A 25,594-nucleotide genomic window follows, 5' to 3' on the forward strand; every position below is an offset into this window, starting at 1 on the left:
TAACTGGAACTTGTATATACAGTCACAAATGACTCCAATGCAGTAATCAGTAAAAAAAAAAAAAAAAAAACTGCTATTGGTGTCACTGTGACAGGGGGTACAGGGGGGTGATCAGGGGGTGAAAAGTGCACCTGCGTGCTCTACTGTTAGTGTAGTGTTGGTGCAAACTTACTTGATGTCTTCTCTCCTCGGGAGCCAGAAGAAAAAGGCTCCACGAGGAGAAATTACATCACCTCCGCTGCTTCTGTTTACACTACTCGTGGGGGGGGGGCCACGAATCAGTGGCCTCCCTTTCAGCACGGATCGCTCCTGGAACGATGCCGACCGCCTCGGGCACTGGAGGGGGGGGGGGGGGGGGTATCATGATACAGCAGCCTTTAATTTCGCTTTAACCACTTAAAGATGGCCCACCACATATATACTGTGTCAGGGCGGTCCTATTGCGCAACCTATATACAACATACCTGTACGTTGTTTCATGCACGAGACACTGCGGGCATGCCCACTTCACGGTGGGGGAGTTGATGCACGGGTCCAGCAGGTGTGATGTCCGCTGGCCTCTGGCAATCGCTTCTCAGAGGGGCAGAATGGGGATCTACCAATGTAAACAAAGCAGATCCCCGTTCCGACAGGGGAGTAAACAGAGATCATCTGTTCCTAGTGATCAGGAACAGCAATCTCTCTGTACTCCCAGGCAGTCCCCTCCCCCCACAGTTAGAAACACCTCCTTAGGACACACTTAGCCTCTTAATCGCCCCCTAGTGTTAACCCCTTCCCTGCCAGTGCCATTTATACAATGATCAGTGCATTTTTATAGCACTGATCAATGTAATAATCACTGGTCCCCAAAAAGTGTCAAAAGTGTCCGATCTGTCCGCTGGAATGTTGCAGTCCCACTAAAAATTGCATTACTAGCAAAATAATAATAATAAAAATGCCATAAATCTATCCCCTATTTTGTATACCTTTTTACCAAAAATATGTAGAAGGATACATATTGGCCTAAACTGAAGAATTTATATATATATATATATATATATATATATATATATTTTTTTTTTTTTTTGGATATGTATTATAGCAGAAAGTAAAAAAATACTGGTTTTTTTTTCAAAATTGTTGCTCTTTTTTTCTTTATAGAGCAAAAAATAAAAACCGCAGAGGTGATCAAATACCACCAAAAAATATCTCTATTTGTGGGGAAAAAAGGACTTACATTCTGTTTGGGTACAGTGTCGTATGACTGCAGAATTGTCAAAGTGACACAGTGCCGTATCACTAAAATTGGCCCGATCATTAACCACTTCCCGCCCGGCCTGGGCGGTGGTTCAGTTATCCTAACTGGGCGTCATATGACGTCCTTTAGGATAACAGCCACTGCGCATCGCGGCGATCGGTGCGGTGTGTCAGTCTGACACATCGCTACACCGATCTTGGTAAAACTATTTACCATGTGATCAGCCATGTCCAATTTCGGCTGATCTTGATGTAAATAAGAAGAGCCGTTGATCGGCTTTTCCTCACTCATGTCCGAAAGACAGGAGTAGAGGAGAGCCGATCGGCGGCTCTCCTCACAGGGGGGTCTGTGGTGATTGTTTATTAGCGCAGCCCCCCTCGGATGACCACCAGGGACGCCACTAGGACCACCAGGGAAGGGGGCAACATGGGGATGGCCAGTTATGTACCCCGTGGCCATCTACATGTTCAAATGAGTGCCCAATCTGTGCCAGTGTACACAAATGGGCACTGATTGGCACCAGTATGTACTAAAAGACAACGGTAAAGCTCAGCAATGCTACCCATCAGTGTCACCCATTAAAGCGGGATTCCACCCTAAAGTGGAACCTCCGCTGATCGGATCCATCCCCCCTCCGGTGTCACAATTGACACCTTTCAGGGGGGAGGGGGGTGGAGATACCTGTCAAAGACAGGTATTTTCACCCACTTCCGGGCATAGACTCCCGTGGGAGTCTACGCCATTTCCTGCCCTGCCGCACTGTCTGCTGGGACACAAACGGGTCCCAGTGACAGCGCAGAGATTTCCTATTGCGCGGCGCGGCTCGCGCATGCGCAGTAGGGAACCGAGAAGTGAAGCCGTTTCGCTTCACTTCCTGATTCCCTCACCTAGAATGGTGGCGGCAGCAGCCGAGCGATCGATCGGCCTCGGCATCGCTGGAACCTGGGACAGGCGAGTGTCCATTTATTAAAAGTCAGCAGCTGTAGTATTTATAGCTGCTGGCTTTTAATATTTTTTTTTTGGTGGAATCCCTCTTTAACATCATCAGTGCCCATCCATGCCATTTATCAGTGTCACCCATAAGTACCCATCAGTCCCGCCTACGAGTGCCCATCAGTGCTGCCTACAAGTGCCACCTATCAGTGCCCGTCATCAGCGCCACCTCATCAGTGCCGCCTTATCAGTGCCCATCACTTAAGGAGAAAACTTACTTATTTACAAAACATTTTAACAGAAACAAAGAAAAACTTGTTTTTTTTCTAAATGTTCGGCCTTTATTTGTTGCGCAAAAAATAAAAAAATCACGGAGGTGATCAAATAGCAGGTGGGCTTTAAGGGGGCGTGACAGGCGGTGTGTCCCAGGCCTACATACTCTTCCCTTATATCAGAAAGTTGGGAGGTGTGACTTATGCTGTGTGCCAAACAAAGATGGGCACAAGCAACGTGCTTTCAGGTGGTATTTGCGCCCCTGCTACGTTCCGTGATTTGCCACTCGCGTCCACGCTCGGAAATGGCTCTCCATCCATACACAAGGATTTCGCCTCACCGACCGTGCTGTTGATATAAGCTCAGCCCCCTACGAAATCCGACCTGACCAATGAGCGCAGCGTCTTCCAACAGCTCCGCCGTCGCTTTCTAATTCGAGCTTTGCAATCACATGGTACGGAAGCATCACCCCCCCCCCTCTCCGATCACGTGACTGCGAAGCTGGTTGTGACGGAGATTTGAATGTGGCGCTTTTGGGTTCCATGGCGTCTGTTCTGGTGAGACGTTGTCAGTCGGCCTTCAGACATAACACGATGATTTACGCCTGGGGGCGCTGTGTTTCCATATGAGATAACCCTGTAGGGTGGCAAAGGACTGCTGTTCTTTGCATAGTCCGGACGGCAGACAATGGACCGGTGACTGCTTAGACAGGACTCCTGTGTACAGTGCCTGGCTGTTAGTGCTATCCATATACAGAGTTCAGTCTGTTTAGATGGCAGTGAGTGCCTAGTCCTATGATATCAGGTATATTGGGGGAGATTTAGTAACTGGTAGTACAGCTGTGCATAGTAGCCAATCGGTGTCTATGCTTTAGGCTGGGTTGACACTTGTGTGATGTCAGACATCACATGTGATTGGCACCCTACAACTGTGCAGATCACATGCCATGTCTGTGAGACGCCCGTTCAGCCATACAGGTTGTATGGCTGAGTTTGCATTGCACTCCCACCCAAATAGTGCAGGACCTTTTTTTTTTTTGTTTTTTTTTTTTTTTTTTTTTTTTTTTGTTTTTTGCTCTGCTCTGAGATGGGATCACATGGGCGTTCATACCTATGTGATCTGATTCCTGCACCATTTGACAGTTCACACAACAGATCTGGGGGTGTCATTAACTTTGCATTGACACCTGCAACTAGGGTTGTCACCTCATCCCTATAAAACTGAACACGTATGGATTACACAGGTTGTGTGGCTGATTGAGCTGGTAATTAAACTGCCTTGGTGCATTATCTGCATCAAGGCGGAGGTCCACCCTAAAAAAAAAAAAATACATAAAAAGGCTCATAAAAATGTGAAAAACATTTTATTTTTTTACTTAGAAATGGCTGTTGCTAGGCAGATCGTCCTAATCTGCCACTTCCAATTCCACGGTAGTCCTCATTCTTCTCGCATTGTCTTCTGGGGAATGGGGCGCGCTGTGTTCTGGGACCTGTGTGTATGTCCCAGAACACAGCCAACCAGTCACAAAGCACTGCGTGACTCACGCATGCACAGTAGCAAAGGGGCAGTGAAGCCGCAAGGCTCCACTGCCTGTTTCCCTTAGCTCGAATGGTAGCCCTGGGACCCGATCTGATGGACGTATCGGTCTGGGGTGACCGACATCAAATTCCAGCTGGAACATCGCTTTAAATTAGCCTCAGAACCTGTGTAATTCATATGTGTTCAGGTTTAAAGGTACAGTTGCCACCTCATCCCTTTAAACCCGAACACATGAATTACACGGTCTAAGGCCAAGTTAATGCAGATAAGGCACTGAGTGAGTTTAATTACCACCTTAATCAGCCACAAAACCTGTGTAATTTAATGTGTTTGGGTTTAAAGGGATGAGACGGCAACCCTCTCTGCAATGGTTCCCAGATGTCAGTGTGAGCCGCCGGCAGGTGACATGCGATGCGGAAACCTGCACTGGTTCATGCATTGCATTAGGGCTGCAACTAACGATTATTTTCATAATCAATTAATTGGCCGATTATTTTTTTTCAATTAATCAGATAAAATCATTAAAAAAAGTAATATGCCATTTTTCCGTTTATTTAAAAGTAATAATGAAAAAACTGAGTGTTGCACTCAAACTGCAGAATAAAACACCAATGATGGGGTGTTATTCCTCCCGGGAACACCAATGATGGGGTGTTATTCCTCCTGGGAACACCAATGATGGGGCGCTATCCCCCCGTGGGAACACCAGCGATGGGGCGATAATCCCCCCCCAATACCCCCCACCCGGGAACACCAGCGATGGGGCGCTATTCCCCCCCCCCTGGGAAACACCAGCGATGGGGCGCTATTCCCCCCCCCCCCCCGGAACAGCAGCGATGGGGCGCTATCAACCCCCCAGGGAACACCAGCCATGGGGTGCTATTCCCCCCCCCCTGGCAAAACCATTGATCCATTGATGGGGCACTACTATTCCCCCCCCAACACCAATGATGGGGCACCCCCCCCAGGAATACTTAGGAGTGTTAAGATGGGGCACTTGTCATAAAAATTCATGTGCTGTGTATGTTTTATCCTACTGTTATATTAGCCACTACCTTTCACAGTCAGTGTGCAGCTCGCCAGCTCGGCTCTCCTCGCGGCTGCATCCACCTCTCTGTTCCCTCGAGGCAGCAGCAAGCAGGGCTGAGACGATCAGTCGGGAGCTGACGTCAGAGGAGAAGTGTTGACGTGCCTCGTAACATACGGTGGCACCTTGTAAACAGACAGGAGGAGGATTTATTTAACGGACGGACAGGGAGGAAGGTGCAGACCAACTAAATCGATAATGAAAATCGTTGACAACGATTTTCATTATAGATAATATCAATTAATCGTTGCAGCCCTACATCGCATATATGTGAACTGGCACTTAGCCTGAGTTCAAGCTGACTGCAAGTTCAGCTGAACAGTTTTTACCCCGCAGTCAGTTTGAACCTAGGCTATGTGCCAGTTCAGATATATGCAATACATGAACCAGTGCAATCCCAGATTTCAAGCCGGTGTTCTGCCGTATAGTGTCCGGCCATCAAATAGTGTCCGGGCCGTACTGCGCATGCGCAGTACGGAGCAGACGAAGCTTCGGAAAATCTCCGAAGCTGAACGGCGCCCACGCCGTGAGTGGAGGTGTTAGCCCCACCATCCAAGCGGACATAGGGTTGTGAATATTAGAGGGCCCCTCGCGGGCGAGCTTCACTCGCCACGCTTCGGGGTCGGCCTCACTGCACTCGGCTCTTTTTTATTCCTACTCTATGTCCACTTGGATGGTGCCGTTCGTCCTTGGCAATTTTCGGAATCTGTGTTGCTGTGTGCGCATGTGCAGTACGCAGCGGACACTATCGGATGGAGGACGTTATATGACAAGACACCGGCAATACAGTCCGAGTTTGGGGGTGATTTGACAGACATCTGTGTGACTTCCTGCACAGATGTCTATTTAAATCGCCCCTGAAGTTGCCAAAAGTAACCGGCCCGGTGTGAACCTGGTCTTATTGTCAAAGCTTAATTGAACAAGCCAAAATTAGAAGCCGATTGGCTACTATGTATAGCTGCACCAGATTCAGAGTGCACCAGTTTTAGTAAATCTCAGGCTGTTCACCTGAGATTAGCTGTGAAATGGTATCTATTAGGCCCCTTTCACACGAGCATTGTGCGTTCAGCAGGCGATCCATGAACAGATCTACTCATGAATTGGAGCAGAACGGGACATATGCCCCTTTTTGTCCACCCAGTGTTTATGCTCCATGCCAAAGCTGAAGCTTTTATCCCCCATATCAGTTCTATGTGTGGCTAGATATAAACTTCATCAGGCCACCTCCAATTTGTCACATTTAGGTTTAGAAAAGAAAACGATCCTTTTCCATTTGTTTCTGGACCAGGATAGACTTAGAGGTAGGCAGATTTTAAATGGACATAAGTAGTTTACATCTACCTGTCCATAGAATGTTCAATAGTCTGCTGATTGTGCCATCTGTTTACAAGGGGCTATATTGCATATTCAGCATTGGAGCGACTTGTAATGCGATTTGATAGGTCGAATCGCATGATAAGTTTCAGCCTATTGCAGGCAATGGCACCGGTGCAATCGGTGCAACAACAACTTTGCGGGGCTGCACCAATTTGCAAAAGTAGCCCTGCACTACTTTTGCACTGTCAGGTGCAACTTTAATTGACATCTCTGCATGAAGCCGCACAGATGTCTTTCACGTAGCACCTGAAATCGCGCTGACCTGCTACTTTGAAATCGCGCTGCTTCAGGTAAAGATGCACGATTTCAAAGTAGCACGATGTGCACCAGAGCTTAAAGCAGAACTAAACCTGTCAGTTTACCAATTTTCCAAATCCATTGCATTTGAGGCATGCTGTAAATGATCCCTTTCAAGTGATTTTCAAACCATCAAATGACTGGTGTCCTAACTGATCACATGTGCTGCACCATGGTAACTGCAGATCACACAGAGGCCAAAATGGCAGATTTCTTGTAAATTATAGAAGGGTTTAGTAGTTCCAATTTAAGTGCCTTTGTTGCTGTTTAAATTGGAACAAAACTTTTTTTCCATTTGAAATAGAGTAAGGCCCTCCCCAGTCAGTTTCTTTTTTGCCATCTATGTCCCATTGGGGAGATTTCCCTTTACCCCCTGTCCCATAGCCAGAACAGGAAGTGAGAAGAAATCTCACCAAAATTAGGGAATCCCTGTTTGTCCCCAGAGTCACTATTGGAAGATTTTCCTCTATTGATAACCCCAAAAAATTGTGATCTTCTTTCAATAACGATAAAGCGGATAAATAGGGTGAATCTCCCTAACCAGAGCACAGACTGCATTAAAGTGGTAAAGTCCACTTTTGAACTTGTAAGATGTAGCCGGATACATCACCAGCACATGGGTTCTGAAGGGATGGCATACCCGTGTTGGGACTCCTGTGCACATGCCACCGTGGCCCTGGCCATTCATACAGCCGGAGCCCACAAACCCAGAAGGAAGACTGGGTGAACATGGAAGTGTTGGGGAGATGTGACAGTGCTGTGCTGGAGGGTTCCTTGTACAGGTAAGTCTGTCATAATGTACTAGAATGCGGTGCATATTCGTACATTATGACTTAAACCTGCAGTGGGCCAGTTTATTTATTTTCTTGGTGTGTGTGGCAGTTTACTACCACTTTAAGATCTAACAAGGGCTCTAATCCATCTCCACTGTATTCAAAACACTTTTGTTATACTTTTAAAAAAGGTTTGGGCTAGGCATACACTTCAATGGGAATATTTATAAAGCAATGAATGTGACATTCACTAAACATGCTGCTGAATGTATGTCACATTCACTGATTTGTAAATATGCCCCTTAAAGAAGAAGTAAACCCTGATTGTCTTTTTGCATCACATAGTAGCCCATTATGTGCCACTCACCTGCAAATGAAGCCCACGTGTCGCCGCTGGTGGCCATATCCACCTTTTAACCCTCTTCCTTCCTGGGCCATGGCGGCTGGCTGTGTGACTGGCCAGAGTTGCATGACGGTCGCGGCATGGGCCCTTTAGAAACGTCATGATCGTGCCCTTTCTTCAGTGCGCTTGCACCGTCATCGGCACAAGCGTATATGGTAAATATCTCCTAAACCGTGCAGGTTTAGGAGATCTTACCAGTACCTACAGGTAAGCCTTATTAAAGGCTTACCTGTAGGTAAAAGTGGTGTAACTATGTTTTTAACCACTTTAAGCGTGTGTTAATTATCAACTATTCTGTCCTATAATTAACCCACGTAGAGGCATCTTTCTAGGAACCCATCTTATATTAGTATTCTAGTGCACTGATACCAATATTGTATTTTTTATTATTTTTTTTCACCAGGAGGATCCAGCTCTGCAGCAGCATTTCAGAGGACATAAAGATGCAGTCACATCCATTGACTTTAGTCCAGACAACAAACAACTTGGTATTTTTATTTTTTATGATCCTATATCTTGTAAATATAGATGAGATGTATTATTGGTAGGAGTCTGTGATTTAAAGCGGAGTTCCGGCGAAAAAAAAAAATGCTACAAATACTGCAGCTGCTGACTTTTAATATATGGACGCTTACCTCCCCAAGGCGCCTGCGATGTCCTCACCCGAAGCCGATCTGGCTCTCGGGTGGAGTCGCCACTATCTTTGGTAAGGGAATCAGGAAGTGAAGCACAATCTCACTGGTCCCTGCTGTGTTGTAGGACCTGTGTGTCTCCCAGAAGACACACAGGTCCCAGTGTTCTGATGCTGCTTGTAAGAGTGGTACAGACCAATAGACGTTGTAAGCTTCTTGACGTGTGCAGTTCTGTTTTTGTTGCAGCTCATGATTATCTACATTTTTCAGTTACATAAGATGTAACTTAATGTGGACCTGTCATTTAAAAAATGACTTTGGTCATAATGACATTTTTACAGAACAAGGTCTTTAAAACCATGATAATTGAATTGTCTAGCAGTGCCAATGTGGCTAAAGAATAGTATAGGTGCCTACACTAATGCCTAGTACACACAGGCTGAATGGTGACTGACATTTGGCCAGTGTGTATGTCAGCCGGTCTACTTGGTCGGCTTCTATCGTATGAGCATACTGGAAAACCAGCAGCTGACTGGCTCCCAATCAGCACTCTCAGCCAATGGTTGAGAGCGCTGACCGAAGTGTTCTGGCGGGAGGGGGTTGGGGGGAAATTGCAGTACTAACATTAACATTGGCTTCGACCAGGGTTGTCTGTTTAATTTTTATTTTATTTTTCTCAAATTGCCTTTCAGGACAACCCTGGAGAGAGCGCAGCTCCGCCCATTTTAACAGGAAATACTTGCAGACCTTTAAATCCCTCCTCTTCCACCATGGCTTCAGTTATTGTGTTTCCTCCGTCATGGTGGAAGCACTTGCGGGAACCATGTAGCTGTGTCTCTCCAGGGTGGAGATGAAAGGCCTTACCTCGGTGAGGTGTTGTTTCGTACGACTATCCTAGCTCCCACCCTGTACGATCGGAGTGCGCTCCGGAGTCTCCAACCTTTTCCAGCTCAGGGGAGCAATGGCCGACAGGAGGTCGAGGCGTCCGAATGTGTGGAGCTCGGTTTGCTTTTCACGTGTTCGTGCGGGTAGGCTTCCGGACATTCCCTCTGACGGGCGGATGACGTGGCGGCCAGTGACGCTGCCTTCCTGTTCGGGCATTTAGAGCGCAGGGGTTCAGAGGCGGGTCTTTACGACCGGTGCTTTCCGCTTCCGGGCAGCGTAGTGACGTCAGACCCGGGAAGCTTAAAAGTTTGGCTGTTGATCTTAGTCCCTGCTGCGCTCTCTGCATGATGGAGGGTTCGTCAGCGTCGGTGGAGGCAGGTACCACAGACACCGGTCAGGCCCAGGTAAGAGGGGCACAACAGTGCTCTTTATTCTTCTCCTTATGGGCTGTATGTCTTTTGTGTTATGTTGCCTCCTTTTTGGGGAGCCTGCCACTACAGTTTTCCAAGGTAATTTCTTTTCTTGGATCTGTAGTCTTCTGGTGGGGGCACTGGTGGCTTTGAGGGCTGGTGTTTTCTTCTGTGTGCTGGTGATTGGACACCATGGCAGGTTACAGTGGTAGTAAGACTTTGTCCATCTGTCTTTTAGACAGATCAGGTCCCAAGACATCAGGAAGGGCAAGGTTTTTACTCCCACATCTTTTTGGTGAAAAAACCTTCTGGAAAGTACCGGTTGATTCTGAACCTAAAGGTCTTGAACAGGTCAATCTGCTACAAACACTTTCGATTGGACACAATCCAATTCGATAACAAAGTTGTTAACCCCAAGCTGCTTCATGGCATCCCTAGACCTGAGGGATGCCTATCTACATGTCCCGATTGCCCAGGCCTCCCAATGTTTCCTTCGGTTGGCAGTCAACCCGGGGACGTCGATCTGGCACCTTCAGTTGGCCCTGCCTTTCATGCTCTCGTCGTCCCCCAGGATCTTTACAAAGATCCTGGTGGAAGCTCTGGAGCCTCTAAGGTTGAGAGGGATTCCTGTGATTCCGTATTTAGACGACCTTCTGTTTTTTTGCAGACTCCAGGAAGCAGTTGTTAACAAACCTGCAAGTAGCTCAAGTTCACCTCAGAGATTTAGGTTGGCTCCTCAACCTGGAGAAGTCAAACCTAGAACCGAGTCGGGAAGTGACCTTTCTGGCCTACGTAATCAATTCTGTCCTGCAGAAGGTTTTCTTACTGCAGGCAAAGTTGTAAAAAGTCCAGATGGCGGTAAAACAAATTCAAACGAATTATGCGGTTTCAGTCCGCTCAGCCATGGCTGTGTTAGGGCTTCTCATGGCCTCAATCCCAGCGGTACAGTGGGCCAGGTTCCACTCCAGGCCACTTCAGCTGTGTGTCCTACGAACTTGGTCTCGCCAGGTTTCGTTGGAGGAAAAGATCAAGCTTACCTCAAAGGTGAGACGAGCTCTGTGGTGGTGGAGGGATTCAGCCAATCTAACGAGAGGCCTCCCTTGGATGTTTCCGGTAGACAAACATCTAACAACGGACGCAAGCGCCTGGGGTTGGGGAGCCCATCTGGATTGTCTAACGGCCCAGGGAACTTGGTCCAAGGCGGAGTCCCGTAGATCGTCAAACTGGCGAGAGCTCAAGGCCATTTTCCTAGCCCTTCTAGCCTTTCACCATCTGTTGAAGGGACATCATGTCCAGATCCTCTCGGACAATATGACTGCGGTGGCTTATGTCCTGAAGCAGGGGGGAACTAGAAGCAAGGGTCTCATGGATCTAGCCAATCGACTTTTCTGTTGGGCAGAACAGAATATAGCCTCCTTATCGGCAATTCACCTGAAGGGCTCCCAAAATCTGTTAGCCGATCTGCTCAGCATAAGAGGACTGATAGAAGCAGTGTGGTGCTTGAATCAGGAGGTTTTTCTGATGATTACCAGGAGGTGGGGGCTCCCTCAGTTAGACCTTTTCGCCAGTCAACAGAACACCACGGTCCCCAGGTTCTTTTCTCTTCCCAGAGAAGACCAGGCCTTAGGCATAGATGCTCTAGTGCATCCATGGCGTTACCGTCTGTGTTATGCCTTTCCCCCTTCCCTCTAATCCCGTTTGTCTTAAGGAAGTTCAGGGAGGAGGAGACCAGTTTGATCCTAATCACACTGTTTTGGCCAAAAAGGCCTTGGTTCGCAACACTACTAAACCTGGCCTCAGAGCCTCCTTGGAAACTACTGTTCAGGGAGGACCTTCTAGTACAAGGATCAGTGGTTCATCCAGAGGCAGACCGTCTACACCTATCTGCTTGGCTTCTGAGGAAGATCTTCTAAAAGCAAAAGGTTTATCTGACAAGTTAGTAAAAACCCTACTCTCAAGCAGAAAAGAGGTGACTAGGGCCATATACCAGAAGGTGTGGAAGAAGTTTAATTCCTACTGTATCTCCAAGGGCTTTCAGGTGAAGAGTGTAATTTCTGTCCTCAAGTTTCTTCATGGCGGAATGGAGAAAGGACTGGCAGCCAGCACCTTAAAAACTCAGGTGGCGGCTCTTTCTGTTTATTTTGAAAAGACTCTGTCTAGAGAAGTTCTAATTTAACGATTTTTTTTTTTTTTTTAGAGCATTGGCACGAAATAGGCCAGTATCTGTCAAAAGTTTTCCCAGTTGGGATTTATCTATCGTTTTACAGGGTCTGATGGGGGTGTCGTTTGAACCCTTACAAGATGCTTGTTTGAAAAATTTAGTTCTTAAAACAATCTTTTTTGGCGGCCATTACGTCAGCAAGGCGAATCAGTGAACTTCAGGCTTTGGCAATCACGGAGCCTTTTCTGAAAATCTTTCCGGACCGGGTAGTCCTTCAAACAGACCCATCGTTCCTTCCCAAGGTCTTTTCAAATTTTCACCATTCTCAACAAATTGTCTTGCCTACGTTCTCCTCTGCTCCTGCTAATGCAGGTGAGGAAGCTTTCCATACCTTGGACGTAAGGAGGTGCCTTCTTCAATTCTTGTCAGTCACCAAAGAGTACAGAAAGTCGAACGCCCTGTTCATAGTCTTTTCTGGCCCCCGTAAGGGTGAAAAGCCTCCAAAAGCACTCTGAGTAGGTGGCTCAGAGGTGCAATTACAGAGGCCTACATAGCTAAAGGAGTAATACCTCCAGCAGGGATCGCAGCTCATTCCACAAGAGCAATGGCAGTATCCTGGGCCGAGAGGGCTGGTGCTACGCCTGATCAGATCTGCAAGACGGCCACGTGGTCAAGCTACTCGACCTTTCTCCAACACTACAGGTTGGACTTATTGTCAGCTGCGGATCAGGCCTTCGGCAGGAAGGTACTGCAGGCAGTAGTCCCACCCTAGGGTAAGCTTCTTGGTTGTCCTCTTCAGGTTTGTCCTGAAAGGCGATTTGAGAAAGACTTAGTTAGACTTACCGGTGACGGTATTTCTAAGAGCCTTTCAGGACAACCACTAGTTTCCCTCCCTTTTTTCTAGCTTAGAATTGGGATAAGTATGTATCGTGGTTGTTATGTGTTTTTTCTGTGCTTTTTTTTTTCCCAGTATGCCGCAGGCCACAATAACTGAAGCCATGGTGGAAGAGGAGGGATTTAAAGGTCTGCAAGTGTTTCCTGTTAAAATGGGCGGAGCTGCGCTCTCTCCAGGGTTGTCCTGAAAGGCTCTTAGAAGTACAGTCACCGGTAAGTCTAACTAAGTATTTTTTAGGAAAAAAAAAAAAAAACACGTCTTACTACCATTGACAGTTCGCTAACACCACTAGTAATATCGCCTGACCTAGAAAGAAATCATACCTTATTAATTAGTGTATCGCTATAAATCCAACTATACAAAAACAATCAATGAGATATAAAAGTGCAATTAATATTTCCAATATAAATTTAGACTCCAAAATCATAGTAGCATAGTAGGCGAGGTTGAAAAAAGACATGAGTCTATCAAGCCCAACCTATGTCCTAGAGTCCAAAATCCTGGTGCAATAATGATGTGTGCCCCAATGTGAACATACATTAAAGTCCTCTGTGCATTCCATGTGAGGATACAACAAAATCGCTGTGCAATATTTGTAAGCACTTAATAAAATCTAATGTGCAATTCATGAAGAAACACTTTTCTTGCAGGTAAAATAATCTTTAGGTGGCACACTGCTCTCCCATATTACTTCAAACTGCTCACCTTGTGGTGTTGACCTCAAAGTTATGCATAAGTCAGCAAACACATGTATTCCCTCCTGGGATCATAAAATGATGATAATCTCCTCCACAGAACTCCTACAGGGAAAGCAGTTCTAAGCCCTTGTACACACGGTTGGAGAATCCGTCGGAATGTGTCCTATCGGACCGTGTCGTCGGATAATCCGACTGTGTGAGGTATGCATCGGACTGATTCCGTCTGAATATCCGTCGGACCCAATTTTCCAACATGTTGGAAATATTTCCCGACCAACTGGGCCGGTCGGACATACTCCGATCATGTGTAGAGAATTTTGATCGGACCAAGTGCCACGCATGCTCAGATCAAATTCCTACATCAAAGCTATTGGCTACTAGCCTGAATGTAGTCCCATCGTAACGAAATTACGTCATCACGTTCTGAAAAATCGGATTTTTCGCCAACTTTGTCCGACCGTGTGTATGCAACAGTTTCGGGCAAAATCCGACGGATTTGGTTGTGGAAATCTCCGACCGTGTGTACAGGGGCTAAGGGGTGCCTCATCCACTCGGAAGTCACATGAAAAATAAAGCCTATTGTAGTGCCCACTGACCATTAAAAGGACGCTCACATACATAAATTCTTTACAATAATGAATAAATTAAAAGCAGCCACATGACTGACACTAGTGTGGCTCACCACTTGCTGGGCCCAATCTACTGCTAGCCCTGTCACAGCTAACCAGCTCCCTTGATCTTCTATGCTAGATTAAAGCATGATGATGTCATTGACCAGAAACTCTACCCCTTGTGTATTGTCCAGTGCTGGACTTCTTCACAAGGGTACCTTTTCTCTCCTAAGAGGACATATATGTGTTTGCTGACCTCTGTGTAACATTGAGGTCATCACCACAAGTGACTTCTGAGTGGATGAGGCACCCCTTAGAACTGCTGTCCCTGTAGGATTTCTGTGGAGGAGATCATCATCATTTTATGATCCCAGAAAGGGATACATGTGTTGCTGACCTCGGTGTAACTTTGAGGTCAATGCCACAAGGTGAGCGGTTCAGAGTAATATGGGAGAGGAGTGCATCATCTGAGGATTGTTTTGCTCGTGAGAAGAGTGTTTCTGCATAAATTGCAGATTGGACTATTGAGTGCTTACATAGATTGCACAGTGATTTTGTTGTATGGTCACACGGAATGGGCAGAGGAATTTAATATATGTTCACACTGGTGCACAAGTTATTATTGCACCACAATTTTGGACTTTATTTACACTGGATATATTGATTGTAATTTTATATATAATTGTTTTTTTTTTGTATATGTGGATTGATAGCGCTACACTGATTTGATGAGTTACGGCTGCACTAAGAGTCATATTTATAAAGCCATGAAAATGACTTGCATCAAGCATTCACTGGTAGTTAATCGCTCACTGTCATTTAAAATATATGCTCCAGAAAGATCCACCTGAAAATGTTAGATTACCCACTTTATAAATATACCTTTTAAGGGTTCATTCACATGGGTGGCTAGGGAGCAGTAAAATTAGGCAGTCAAGCTGCAGTTTTACTGTCTGTGTAAACACAGAAATGCAGCCAATCCAAGGCTGTACACATGCCGCAGACATATGAAAAATGAAATAGTTTCACATTCAGCAAGTTTTGCAGCAGCTGAATGCGACCCATTCAAATAAATGAGGCTGTGCCACAACTGTTTGCAATGCACATGTTTACAGTGCGTTGTGCCGACATTTTGGGTCTTCACTGCCAGTCAAATGCCCACTGAAAAACAATCACTTTTACAGAGTGGTGACAATAGTAGCCACACGTGTGACCAGGACCTAAGAGAGCATGGTTAAAGATAACTCAGTCAAAATGGTATGTACAGTATGTAACGGGTTTTCCTGTTGAACTGTGTCTTCATTCTAGTGGTTTGACTTCTACTTTACGATAAAATTTAGTGCAGGTATGTCTGTAGAATTAGAAAAAAAGTGTTTTTTTTTTGTTTTGTTTTTTTTTTTAGAATGCAATTACTATGTAACTAACTATAATAATTTCAGAAATAGTTCACTAATATTTTGCAGTGAGTAGAAAAGCTGGTGGCTACTTTCATTCATTTTACAAAATTGCTAATGTTCAGCTTGGCATTCTGCCTCTATGTATATCATTAACATTAGGGTAACCCCAAATGGAATTGTGAAGAAGTACAGTACATATTTTTTATTTAATAAGAAATCCTTATTTTAGCCAAAATGTTTGCAAGTTTGAGAAGCTGTTGTCTTAATATTTTAGAGACTGGTTCATGTAATGGGTTTGTTGGCACATACAGTACTTTTTGTATCTAAAATTACTGGAAGAGGTGTGCATTTAATAACAAAATAATTGAACTATATTCACATTTTGTATCTATTAGCTATGTTTAGCCTAAAAAGGGAATGTAGTTTGAGAACAATTCCTGAAAAGGCAGAAACCCAAATCTGTGGCACCCTTTTGGCTTTAAATGATATATCTGTAGGTTTAAAAAGACTTAAAGCAATAAGAAATCCCCCAGTACACTTGCTAGTCAGCCCGAACACCTAGCTGAATTGTTTTAACATATGTGTTTCAATAAGACAAAAAGCATTTATTTTATTCCCTCTGCTAAAATATACTGATTGTGTTTTACTTCTGTAGCAACATCTGCAGCAGACACATTTGTCATGATCTGGAATTTCAAGCCTCAGTCACGTGCCTTTAGGTTTATTGGACACAAGGAGGCAGTACTGAGCGTGCAGTTTTCTCCCATAGGACACTTGGTGGCATCAGCTGCTAAAGACAGGACAGTGAGACTCTGGACCCCTAATATGTAAGTAAGATTTTAAATCAATAGTTTTTGTGCATTATACTCAGTCTTGATGTATCCACCTTGGCAGCTGTGCTGATAACAAGGTTCTTTTACATATATATTTGATGTTGACGTAAAACAAGGCTAACTATATTACCCTTTTCACACCGGCAGTGGGTCGCGTTAGCGGTAAACTAGTTTTATCGTGATTTACTGGTGTTTTAGGTTAAAAGTGCCCCCACTAGCGGCCGAAGAAAGGGTTAAAAACCTTGCAGGCGCTTCAACAGCGGTTCCCATTCATTTCAATGGGCAGGGGCAGTGAAGGCGTGGTGTATACACCACTCCTCTACCGCCCTTAAGATGCTGCTTGCAGGACTTTTTCTAACGTTTTGCAAGTGCACCGCCCCAGTGTGAAACCACTCAGGCTTTCACACTTGGGCTTCAGGGGAGGCATTTTACAGGCGATATTTTTAGCCCTTTAGCGCCTGGAAAAACACTTCAGCGTGAAAGGGGTCTATAACTGCATCTACCACTAATGAAAATGAATCCTCCTTGGAAGGGCAAACCTGAAGCTCTGTGAAGTATTCTTTATATAGTTCTACAACATTTAGTATAAATTTCATTTTTAGTACTGTATAAATTGCATTGAAAAATGCAGCATTAGGCCTCATTTACAGTATATGACACTATCATATGACAGTGCTTTGCGTTGCATGGCGATAATTATCCCCGTTGTCGACCTATCCAACTAAATTGGGGCTCCCCACAACTGCAAGCATTTAAGATGTGGTTAAAACTGTCAGGAAGTTTTATAACCCCTCATCACATGTCAAATGCCCTCTAAAAAGTGATCTGAACATAAATTGATCTTCGAAGGATGCCACATGTGTAAGTGAGCCTATAGGGTTTTTTGTTAATAGGCTTTGGTCCGTATCCATGGCATCCGTTTGCAATGCTTCTGTGATCATGTATAATTGACTGGCACACTCAGTGGACCTCTTTTCTGACCAGCATTAGAACTGTTTCAAGTGGATTCTGTATTCCCGAAGACTTGTATGGGATTGTAAATCCCATTTGAAAACAAGACACAAAACCAAGTCAACACAGGCCCATAAAGTATCAAGAAAAACATGTAAAAAAAAATAAAAAATCATTCAACATGCATTGAACATACCATATCCACCAGCCAGTACATTGAAAAAAAAAAAAGGCGGTTGTGAAAATCAAATATTATTGAATAAAAGGTGAAGGAATAATGGATAAAACAAAATTGTTAAGCAGCACATACAAACCTAAGTTTAGAAGGCATGGTAAACCTCAAATAAAAAAAAAAAAAAAAAAAAGGGAAACTCAATCAATATAAAGAAAAATAATCAAAAAAAATTATTTATTTTTTTAAATAGAAAATTACTCCTAATCATCACAGCAACTTGTAAAGAACCACAACACTCCTCAACAGCCAAAGCATATTGAAAGACCAAGTAAACCTTTTTATAGAATATGGACATTTTGCAATATGCTAGTGCTTTACTATTCTATTAATCTGCCCTGTTTCAGTAGATCCCTGGACTGCTACACTCACACAGAATTGATCTGGGTCTCTAGCAGTCTGAGATGTCTGCTGCATAGTGCTGCAGCATGAGTATGAATGTATGCTTCATAAAATTTGGCTTGAAAGCTGCCAGATTTTTATTACAAAAGAAATAATTTTTTTTTGTATTTTGAAGTCTTCATTTACTATAGTCATAGTTCTATTGAAAATATGTGATTATGGGGAACCCATATGGACCATTTTCTTTTAATATACTGTACTTTATTTTTTATTTTTTTTATGCCAATCAAATCCTTTGTGACCAGCAGCTGTTTATTCCACAACAACCTTTTGAGTGATTTACATGCCAAAAATGATTTTTGCACCACTTTTTCTAGCACATATGGGGCCAGCTACACTTTTTGTAGCTGCTGACTTTTAATAAACAGAAAAACGAGTGGAACTACGTTTTTAAGGCTGTGAGAAAATCAGATAGAATGTACCACATTTATGGCCATAGCGATCCGTCTGCAAAAACTTAAGTGATCTGGCCACTAAAATATTGCATGACCATAGCAAAGTCCTTGTCTGAAATAGGGCAGAGGAACCCAGCCTTATGTAAACAAAGCTAAAGAGGACTGAATACTTTACAGCCTCTTAGAGCAAAGCATAACACGATTCCAGGCTGCAGACATTGGCATCTTCAGTAGGCAAGCTGAACCATTAATAGAAAATGAGCTGGAGACATCCAGTACAACAGACCCCCCCCCCCCCCAAGAATCTGACATGTACATGTTACAACTGTATGGTGGTAAGGCAATGTATAGACCACCAACCAGTAAATGACATGTCAGTGCGTGGTCCCACAGTGTCCTTTGGCGGTCACTTACAGGCTATCCCTGCAATGTCCAGTGCACTGGGGTCCAGGCGTTGTACTCCAAAAGCCAGACTGTAAAGAGAAAAACTACAGCAGTGATGTAGAGATGAGTCTTGTTTGAAGTAAAAATATTTTAAAAGAGAAAAGTGGTAGCAAAAGATTGGTTAGTCATTTAACACGGAAGAGCTGAAGAAAGGAAAGGGCATCAAACCTCCTAGGACACTAGATAGAGTCATGCTGGTATTAGAATGGACTAGCCTGGGCTGACCAACAGTTTTTTCTTTGGCATTGTCCATCCCTCCCATAGGTGGCAGTATAGCATGAAGCTTAAAGTGATACTAAAGTCTTGTGGTGTTTATTTTTTAATGGGGAAAAAAAAAAATGTTATACTTACCTGCTCTGTATAGTGGTTTTGCACAGAGCAGCCCCGATTCCTATTCGGTGCTCCTGGCACCTCCCTCCTGAGTGCCCCCACAGCACGCAGCTTGCTGTGGGGGCACCCGAGCCGAGCCCCAGCTCCATCTGTCCATTCAGACACAGTCGCAACCCGGCCCCGCCCAAATATCTCCTCATTGGCTCACTGACTTTGATAGCAGTGGGAGCCAATGGCGCCACACTGCCGTCTCAGCCAATGAGGAGGGGAGTTCCCGACAGCTGAGTGTATTGTGTACTGAGTGTATTGTGTATTGCTGGAGTTAGGTGGATTTCAGGTAAGTATTGGGGGGGCTGCTGCACACAGAAGGCTTTTTATCTTAATGTATAGAATGCATTAAAGGGCAAGTTCACCTTTACAGAAAAATCTTTTCAAAAATATTAAAAGCCAGCAGCTATAAATACTACAGCTGCTGACTTTTAATAAATGGACACTCACCTGTCCCGGGGTCCAGCGATGCCGGCAGCCGAGATCAATCGCTCGGCTGCTGCCGCCACCATTCTAGGTGAGGGAATCAAGAAGTGAAGCGAATCGGCTTCACTTCCCGGTTCCCTACTGTGCATGCGCGAGTCGCGTAGCACAATAGGAATTGTCCGCGCTGTCTCTGGGACCCGTGTGTGTCCCAGCAGACAGCGCGACAGGAAGAGGCATAGACTCCCACGGGAGTCTATGCCCGGAAGTGGGTGTAAATACCTGTCTTTCACAGGTATCCCCCCCCCCCTCCCCCCTGAAAGGTGCCAATTGTGACATCAGAGGGGGGGAGGGTTCCGATCAGTGGAAGTTCCACTTTAAGGTGGAACCCCGCTTTAAGTTGGTGAAAGGGGTCTTTTGTAGTAAAATACGAACAAGCATACAGCTGAAACAAGCTAGAGCAGAATGAAGTCAGAATTTCTTAGCTATCTATTTTTCAGAGTCAGAGGAAACACCAGCAGTCTAATAAACCCCCTGAGGTCGCACTAAATGGAACCTGTCACTATAAACATGCCATCACATTGGGAACTATTTGTACTTTATGTAAAAGCAATAAAGGTAAGTTAAAACCTTGTAAAGAAAATGAAAAGGTACATCCAAACACTCAAATACATAAAACACCATACACACAAAAAACATCAATTGTGGTATACAGGTTCCATACTGCAGTGCACACCAGAATTAGAGCAATACTTCTATGGCCACTATTCACAGTTAACTCTAAAGTAATGACCTGTAAGTGCTTTTAAAGTCCACAACAATAGAAGCTTTAGGTGCTGAAGTTTGTTGCAGTTTTATTGGCATCCACAATTTTAGGGCTTCACATGTTGGATATCTGCTCAGCACAACCTCCTCTTTTTTTTATATTTTACTAAAAATTGCATTTGTGCACAGTAAAATTAACTTTAATGTATTTTTACTGAAAGTTTGAAACTGCTGTACTAATATCATGTTACTAAAATTGAGAAAATAAGAGAAATTTTTCTGTTAAAAGTCCTTTTCTTGGAATTCATTGAGGGACATAGGCCCTACTGCAGAACAGCTTTGCTACAAAACTGAGGCATGCTGGTATATCCTGGTCTGGCCAATAATTGAAGGCGTCCCTCAGATTTAATGGTGAGAAGGAAGTTTCTTTTTACTCTTGTGCTAGGCAAACTATTCTTCCCCTTCTCTCAGGTCCCTATATATCCTTTCACGTATCTACTGGGCTACTCGGTCCCCCTAATACTTACCTGAGCCTGATCTTCCTCCAGCGATGTGTGCCTTGGCCTGTTATAACCGTGTCCAGATGGTGGCTGTCAATCAGTCATTTAGCCAATGGGGAGAGAAAGGGGCTGGGCTGAACCACACCTCCATGTCTGAATGGACACGCAGAGCAAGCTGCTTTCTGAGAGGGCACTCGGCAGGAGGGAGGAGCCCCGACGAGGGACCTGAGAAGAGGAGGATATTCTTATGGGAAGATTTTTGTTGAAATGAATGACCTGGCTACAGGGTATCTTTTAAATTAGAGATAGACTCGCAACTATCAGGAATCAACCGTGGAAGCCTCCTTATTTTTTTTCAAAACAAGTTTCTAATAGTCACAAGCTAAAATTGTTTGCTTGCCTTTTTGCCTGTTTTTTCCAACCCTCATCTAGAAAGATGAGCACTTCCTGTTGAAGTCCATTTCAAGCATCTACAGCCTTACATGATTCTGGCAAAGGGTTCTGGATGGTAGCAGGACCCGAAAGTGTGTAGGACACAATTAGCAGAACTTGGGTACTAATGAAAAGAGACGTTTCCTTATCTCTTCCTTCTGATAAAAGATCTTTACTGGTCTTGTCTTGACAAGCCCTCTTAGGTCTTGTTTTACAGATTTGTGCTGGTAATAGGTTTTGGCTTTTACAGCCAGCAGTCCAGTGCCAACTGAATTATTCAGATGTGTCTAGTTTTGTCAGTAGAACAATATACACTGCACTTCAAACAGAGTTCATACTTTCTGCCTACTAATTGTAATGGCTTGTTTTACACAGTACCTATGGGAAGCTAGTTTCAGAACACAATGTGCTTGAAAGTGTTCTGGGAATCCTTCCAAAAGTTACATCTAGCTTTACGTACATTTTTATAGATGTCCCTTTAGAAAAAAAAGATTGCCATTGAATGCTTTGCTGTAAAATGACATTTAAAAACATCTGAACTCAACCGTGACTTGCATACCCTCATATATAAGTGGAGTATATTTAATTCTGTTACAGGAGAATTTCCTTTTGTTGGTTTATCCATATTTGAACATCTAAATTTATTTGCTTTTCTTATATGCAGCAAAGGCGAATCAACCATATTTAAGGCCCATACATCTTCTGTGAGATGCGTTGACTTCTCAAGTGATGGTCAAACCATTATCACTGCATCCGATGACAAGTCAATCAAAGCGTGGAATGTGCATCACCAACGTTTCCTTTTTTCACTTAGCCAGCATGCAAACTGGGTGAGATGTGCCAAGTACGTATTGTACAATATTTACATTTTTTTTGTGTGACAGCGTTGATTATGCTGAAAACTTTTCCACCTTAGATAATACATGTTTTCCTTTAAAAAAAATAAAATAAAGGGTAGTAAAGTATTAAATTGTTTTCCATTGAGAAATGCAGAATTTTGGAGTTGAAATTATGACATTTATTGACTAACTTAGGTTGTTAAAGATGCAAGTTTTTGGGACCTGTTCAGTCCATTCTCTGGATTTATACAATGCTGAAAATGGTTTTACATGCACATATACAAAGAGTTACAAAGAGAAGCAATAAAATACATCCATTAAAAGAGAGCCATAATTGTTTTCCTAACACACTTGAGTTGTAATGGCTATTGTACATGTTTAGGCCAGTGGTCTCCAAACTGCAGCCCAGGGGCTGGATGTGGCCCTTTGCTTGCCTTTATCTTGCCCTTGGTGTACTATTCCACTGGCCACAATCCCCCCCCCCTCCCCCCCCCCGATAGGACAGTAAACTCACCCCTCATTTAGAAAGTTTGGGGACCCCTGGTTTAGGCAACAGAGATGACTTCAGAGTCTTGGAACTTCATCCTAGATATTGTTCCTAATATCGTCACACTAGATGAGAACTACCTCACATGATATATTACAAATAATAAAATCTGCATACCCCCAAGAAAGGGAGGCACTGAACTCAAAGGAGCCTAACTGGGGAACATCGGGGTTAGAGATGCTGGAAGTTTGGCAAAATTTCATGCTAAAGAAAATGTAAATATGATAGGATGAGACCCGGATAGCCTTACCAGTACAAGGTCAGGGGAGGAAACAGAGAAAAGTGCAGTGTTAACCACAAGGTGACATGAGAGCATCCCTGTTTGAGCCTATGATCAGAGGTTTGGCTCGGGAGCGTTTAAAGAAAGATCTCCAGGGCACCCTGTGATATAAAAGCTCAGAGGTTGATTAAGGGTCTAATAATGCACCACAAGGTGTCATCATATTACCAATGTAAAATCTATAATACAGCATGGATAGATGGAGTAAACCCATCAAATTTCAGTTGCAATTAAAGTGATTCTAAAGGCAGGAGGTTTTTTATCTTCAAGCGGACCTTCAGTCGTTTTTTTTCATCTTTCCATCTATTTAATCTTCTACCCTTGTTGGTTTTAACTTTGGATGGTAAAATTTTTTTTCTTGCCAGTAAATACCTTATACAACCCACATTCTCTTTCTTGTCTGGTCATTAGCCTAGGCTTATGACATGCAGAGCGTTCTATCTTTTTTTATTTTTATTTTTTTTACAAATTGTGTGAGCAGACTGCATTTCAACCTTCTGGATGCAGCTCCAGCCCCCGTATACTTAAGCCCAAATCCAGTGACGTGCATGAGAGCAGCAGCTCCTCTGGGTCTCTCTCTCTCTCCTCATTGGCTCACACAGCAGTGGAGGCCATTGGCTCCTGCTGCTGTCAATCACCGCCAGTGAGCCAATGAGAGCAGGGGGTGGGGCGAACCACTCGTATGTTAATGGACATTATCCATTCACAGGAGCGCAACTCGGGAGCGAGCCTGCTCGATGCTCCCATTGCAATAGGATTGCTATCGGGGCACTCGGCAGCGGGGAGGAGCCAGAACTGACGGCGAGGGATCCAAAAAGAAGAGGATCGGAGCTGTTCTGTGCAAAACCATTGCACAAAGCAGGAAAGTATAACATGTTTGTTTATTTTTAAATGAAAACCTTTAGAATCACTTTTAGATTTAAAGGATCTCTCATAACAGATATACTAATAGGTACTGTATATAGAAGACCAGGCAGAAGCCATGCTGCCAATTACGTTTTTAGCATAATGGGACATGCATTGTAAGTGAATAATCCTTGTAATCCATCCTAAGGCCCTTTTCACACTTGTGCAATCTGAAAGTCGCACAATTTTGCCACAATTTTTTTTTCCAGCAACGTTGACACTACTTGAAGCAATACCTGTGTAATATTGAGGTTTATGGACCGCATCAAAGTTGGACCAAAGTAGTGTAGGGACTACCTTGAAGTTGCACAGATATGAATTGTACTCATTGGAAATCATGGGGTACAACTTGTAATGCGACTTTGCAGTCACACAAATGTGAAAGAAGATTCAAGGAAGTGTAGGAAAAAACATCTGCCTTGTGAAGCGGTAAATAAGAAAGTGTAGCAGAGAGAAAAAAAAAGGACAGCAATAAAGATCTTCTTTTTAAACTTCTCCAAAAGACAGAGTAAAATAAAAAGCCTGGGACATTGTTGCTGGAATATGGAGCAATTGTCAATACACCTCCAACTCCTGCTTTAAGGGGTGGGGTCAGCTTTAATGAAAAGGTCTGCCACAAGGTGAAGGACCCCCTGAGGGGGCGAGCAGATCTTATCTGTACAGTAGAGGCCCATTGGATAGGGTAGTGTGATTGAGGAAAGTGGGGTACGAGCCTTCTTTCCTTCAGTAGCGCCCTAATGTTATTCCTTAAGGAAATTTCCAAAGAGGAGCTTACCTTTTTGAAAGGCATGCACAAAAAGCACCTTTTATGAGTGCATTCTGCCAGTTAGGCTTTAAAGTGTTAATGCTAACTATAACTACCGTATATACTCGAGTATAGGCCGACCCGAATATAAGCCGAGGCCCCCAATTTACCCCCAAAAAACTGGAAAACTTATTGACTCGTGTATAAGCCGAGGGTGAGATATGCCTGTCCATCCCTGTGTGTCCGTCCATCCCTGTGTGTGTGTCCGTCCATCCATCCCTGTGTGTGTGTCCATCCATCCATCCATCCATCCATCCATCCCTGTGTGTCCGTCCATCCATCCCTGTGTGTGTATCCATCCATCCCTGTGTGTGTGTGTGTGTGTGTGTGTGTGTGTGTGTGTGTGTGTGTATTCATCCATCCATCCATCCCTGTGTGTGTGTGTGTGTGTGTGTGTATCCATCCATCCATCCATCCATCCCTGTGTGTGTGTGTGTGTGTGTCCGTGCAGCCTTGTGTGTGTGTCCAGCCTACCTGTGTCCCAAGCCTCCGTCCCGAGCCGCCGTCGTCCCGAGCCTCCTCTGTCCCGTGCCTCCTCTGTCCCGTGCCTCCTCTGTCCCGTGCCTCCTCTGTCCCGTGCCTCCTCTGTCCCGTGCCTCCTCCGTCCCGTGTCGTGCCGATGGATCGCCGCTCTTCTCGGCGGCCATTCTACGATTCAAAAGCTGCGCCTCCGTCCTCCGCCTGTGATAGGCGGAACACTCAATTTCCCAGCAGCCTGTGTTCCGCCTATCACGGACATCCTCTCATACTCGTCCGTAGTATGAGAATGAACGGATGTCCGTGATAGGCGGAACACTGACTGCTGGGAAATTCAGTGTTCCGCCTATCACAGGCGGAGAAGGAGGCGCGGCTTT

At 44.5% G+C, this 25,594-nt stretch overlaps 1 protein-coding gene across 2 annotated transcripts in view; it reads left to right on the forward strand.

Moving 5' to 3' along the window:
* The first annotated feature begins 2,871 nt into the window (after positions 1-2,871).
* POC1B (POC1 centriolar protein B) overlaps positions 2,872-25,594 on the forward strand; it is a 178,488-nt gene continuing 155,765 nt past the window's right edge. The window contains exons 1-4 of one of the 2 annotated variants that reach the window (XM_077471074.1): positions 2,872-3,000; positions 8,323-8,407; positions 16,264-16,435; positions 22,028-22,207. In XM_077471074.1, coding sequence (XP_077327200.1) covers positions 2,986-3,000; positions 8,323-8,407; positions 16,264-16,435; positions 22,028-22,207 — 452 coding nt within the window. In that variant the 5' untranslated portion in view covers positions 2,872-2,985. Of the gene's footprint in view, positions 3,001-4,881; positions 7,526-8,322; positions 8,408-16,263; positions 16,436-22,027; positions 22,208-25,594 lie in introns of those variants that run through there. The other variant, XM_077471075.1, reaches the window with a different exon arrangement.

The sequence above is a fragment of the Lithobates pipiens genome, unplaced genomic scaffold (assembly GCF_037356315.1).
Source record: "Lithobates pipiens isolate NorthernLeopardFrog02 unplaced genomic scaffold, aLitPip1_a1.2 Scaffold_8, whole genome shotgun sequence".
In the NCBI taxonomy this organism is placed as follows: domain Eukaryota; kingdom Metazoa; phylum Chordata; class Amphibia; order Anura; family Ranidae; genus Lithobates; species Lithobates pipiens.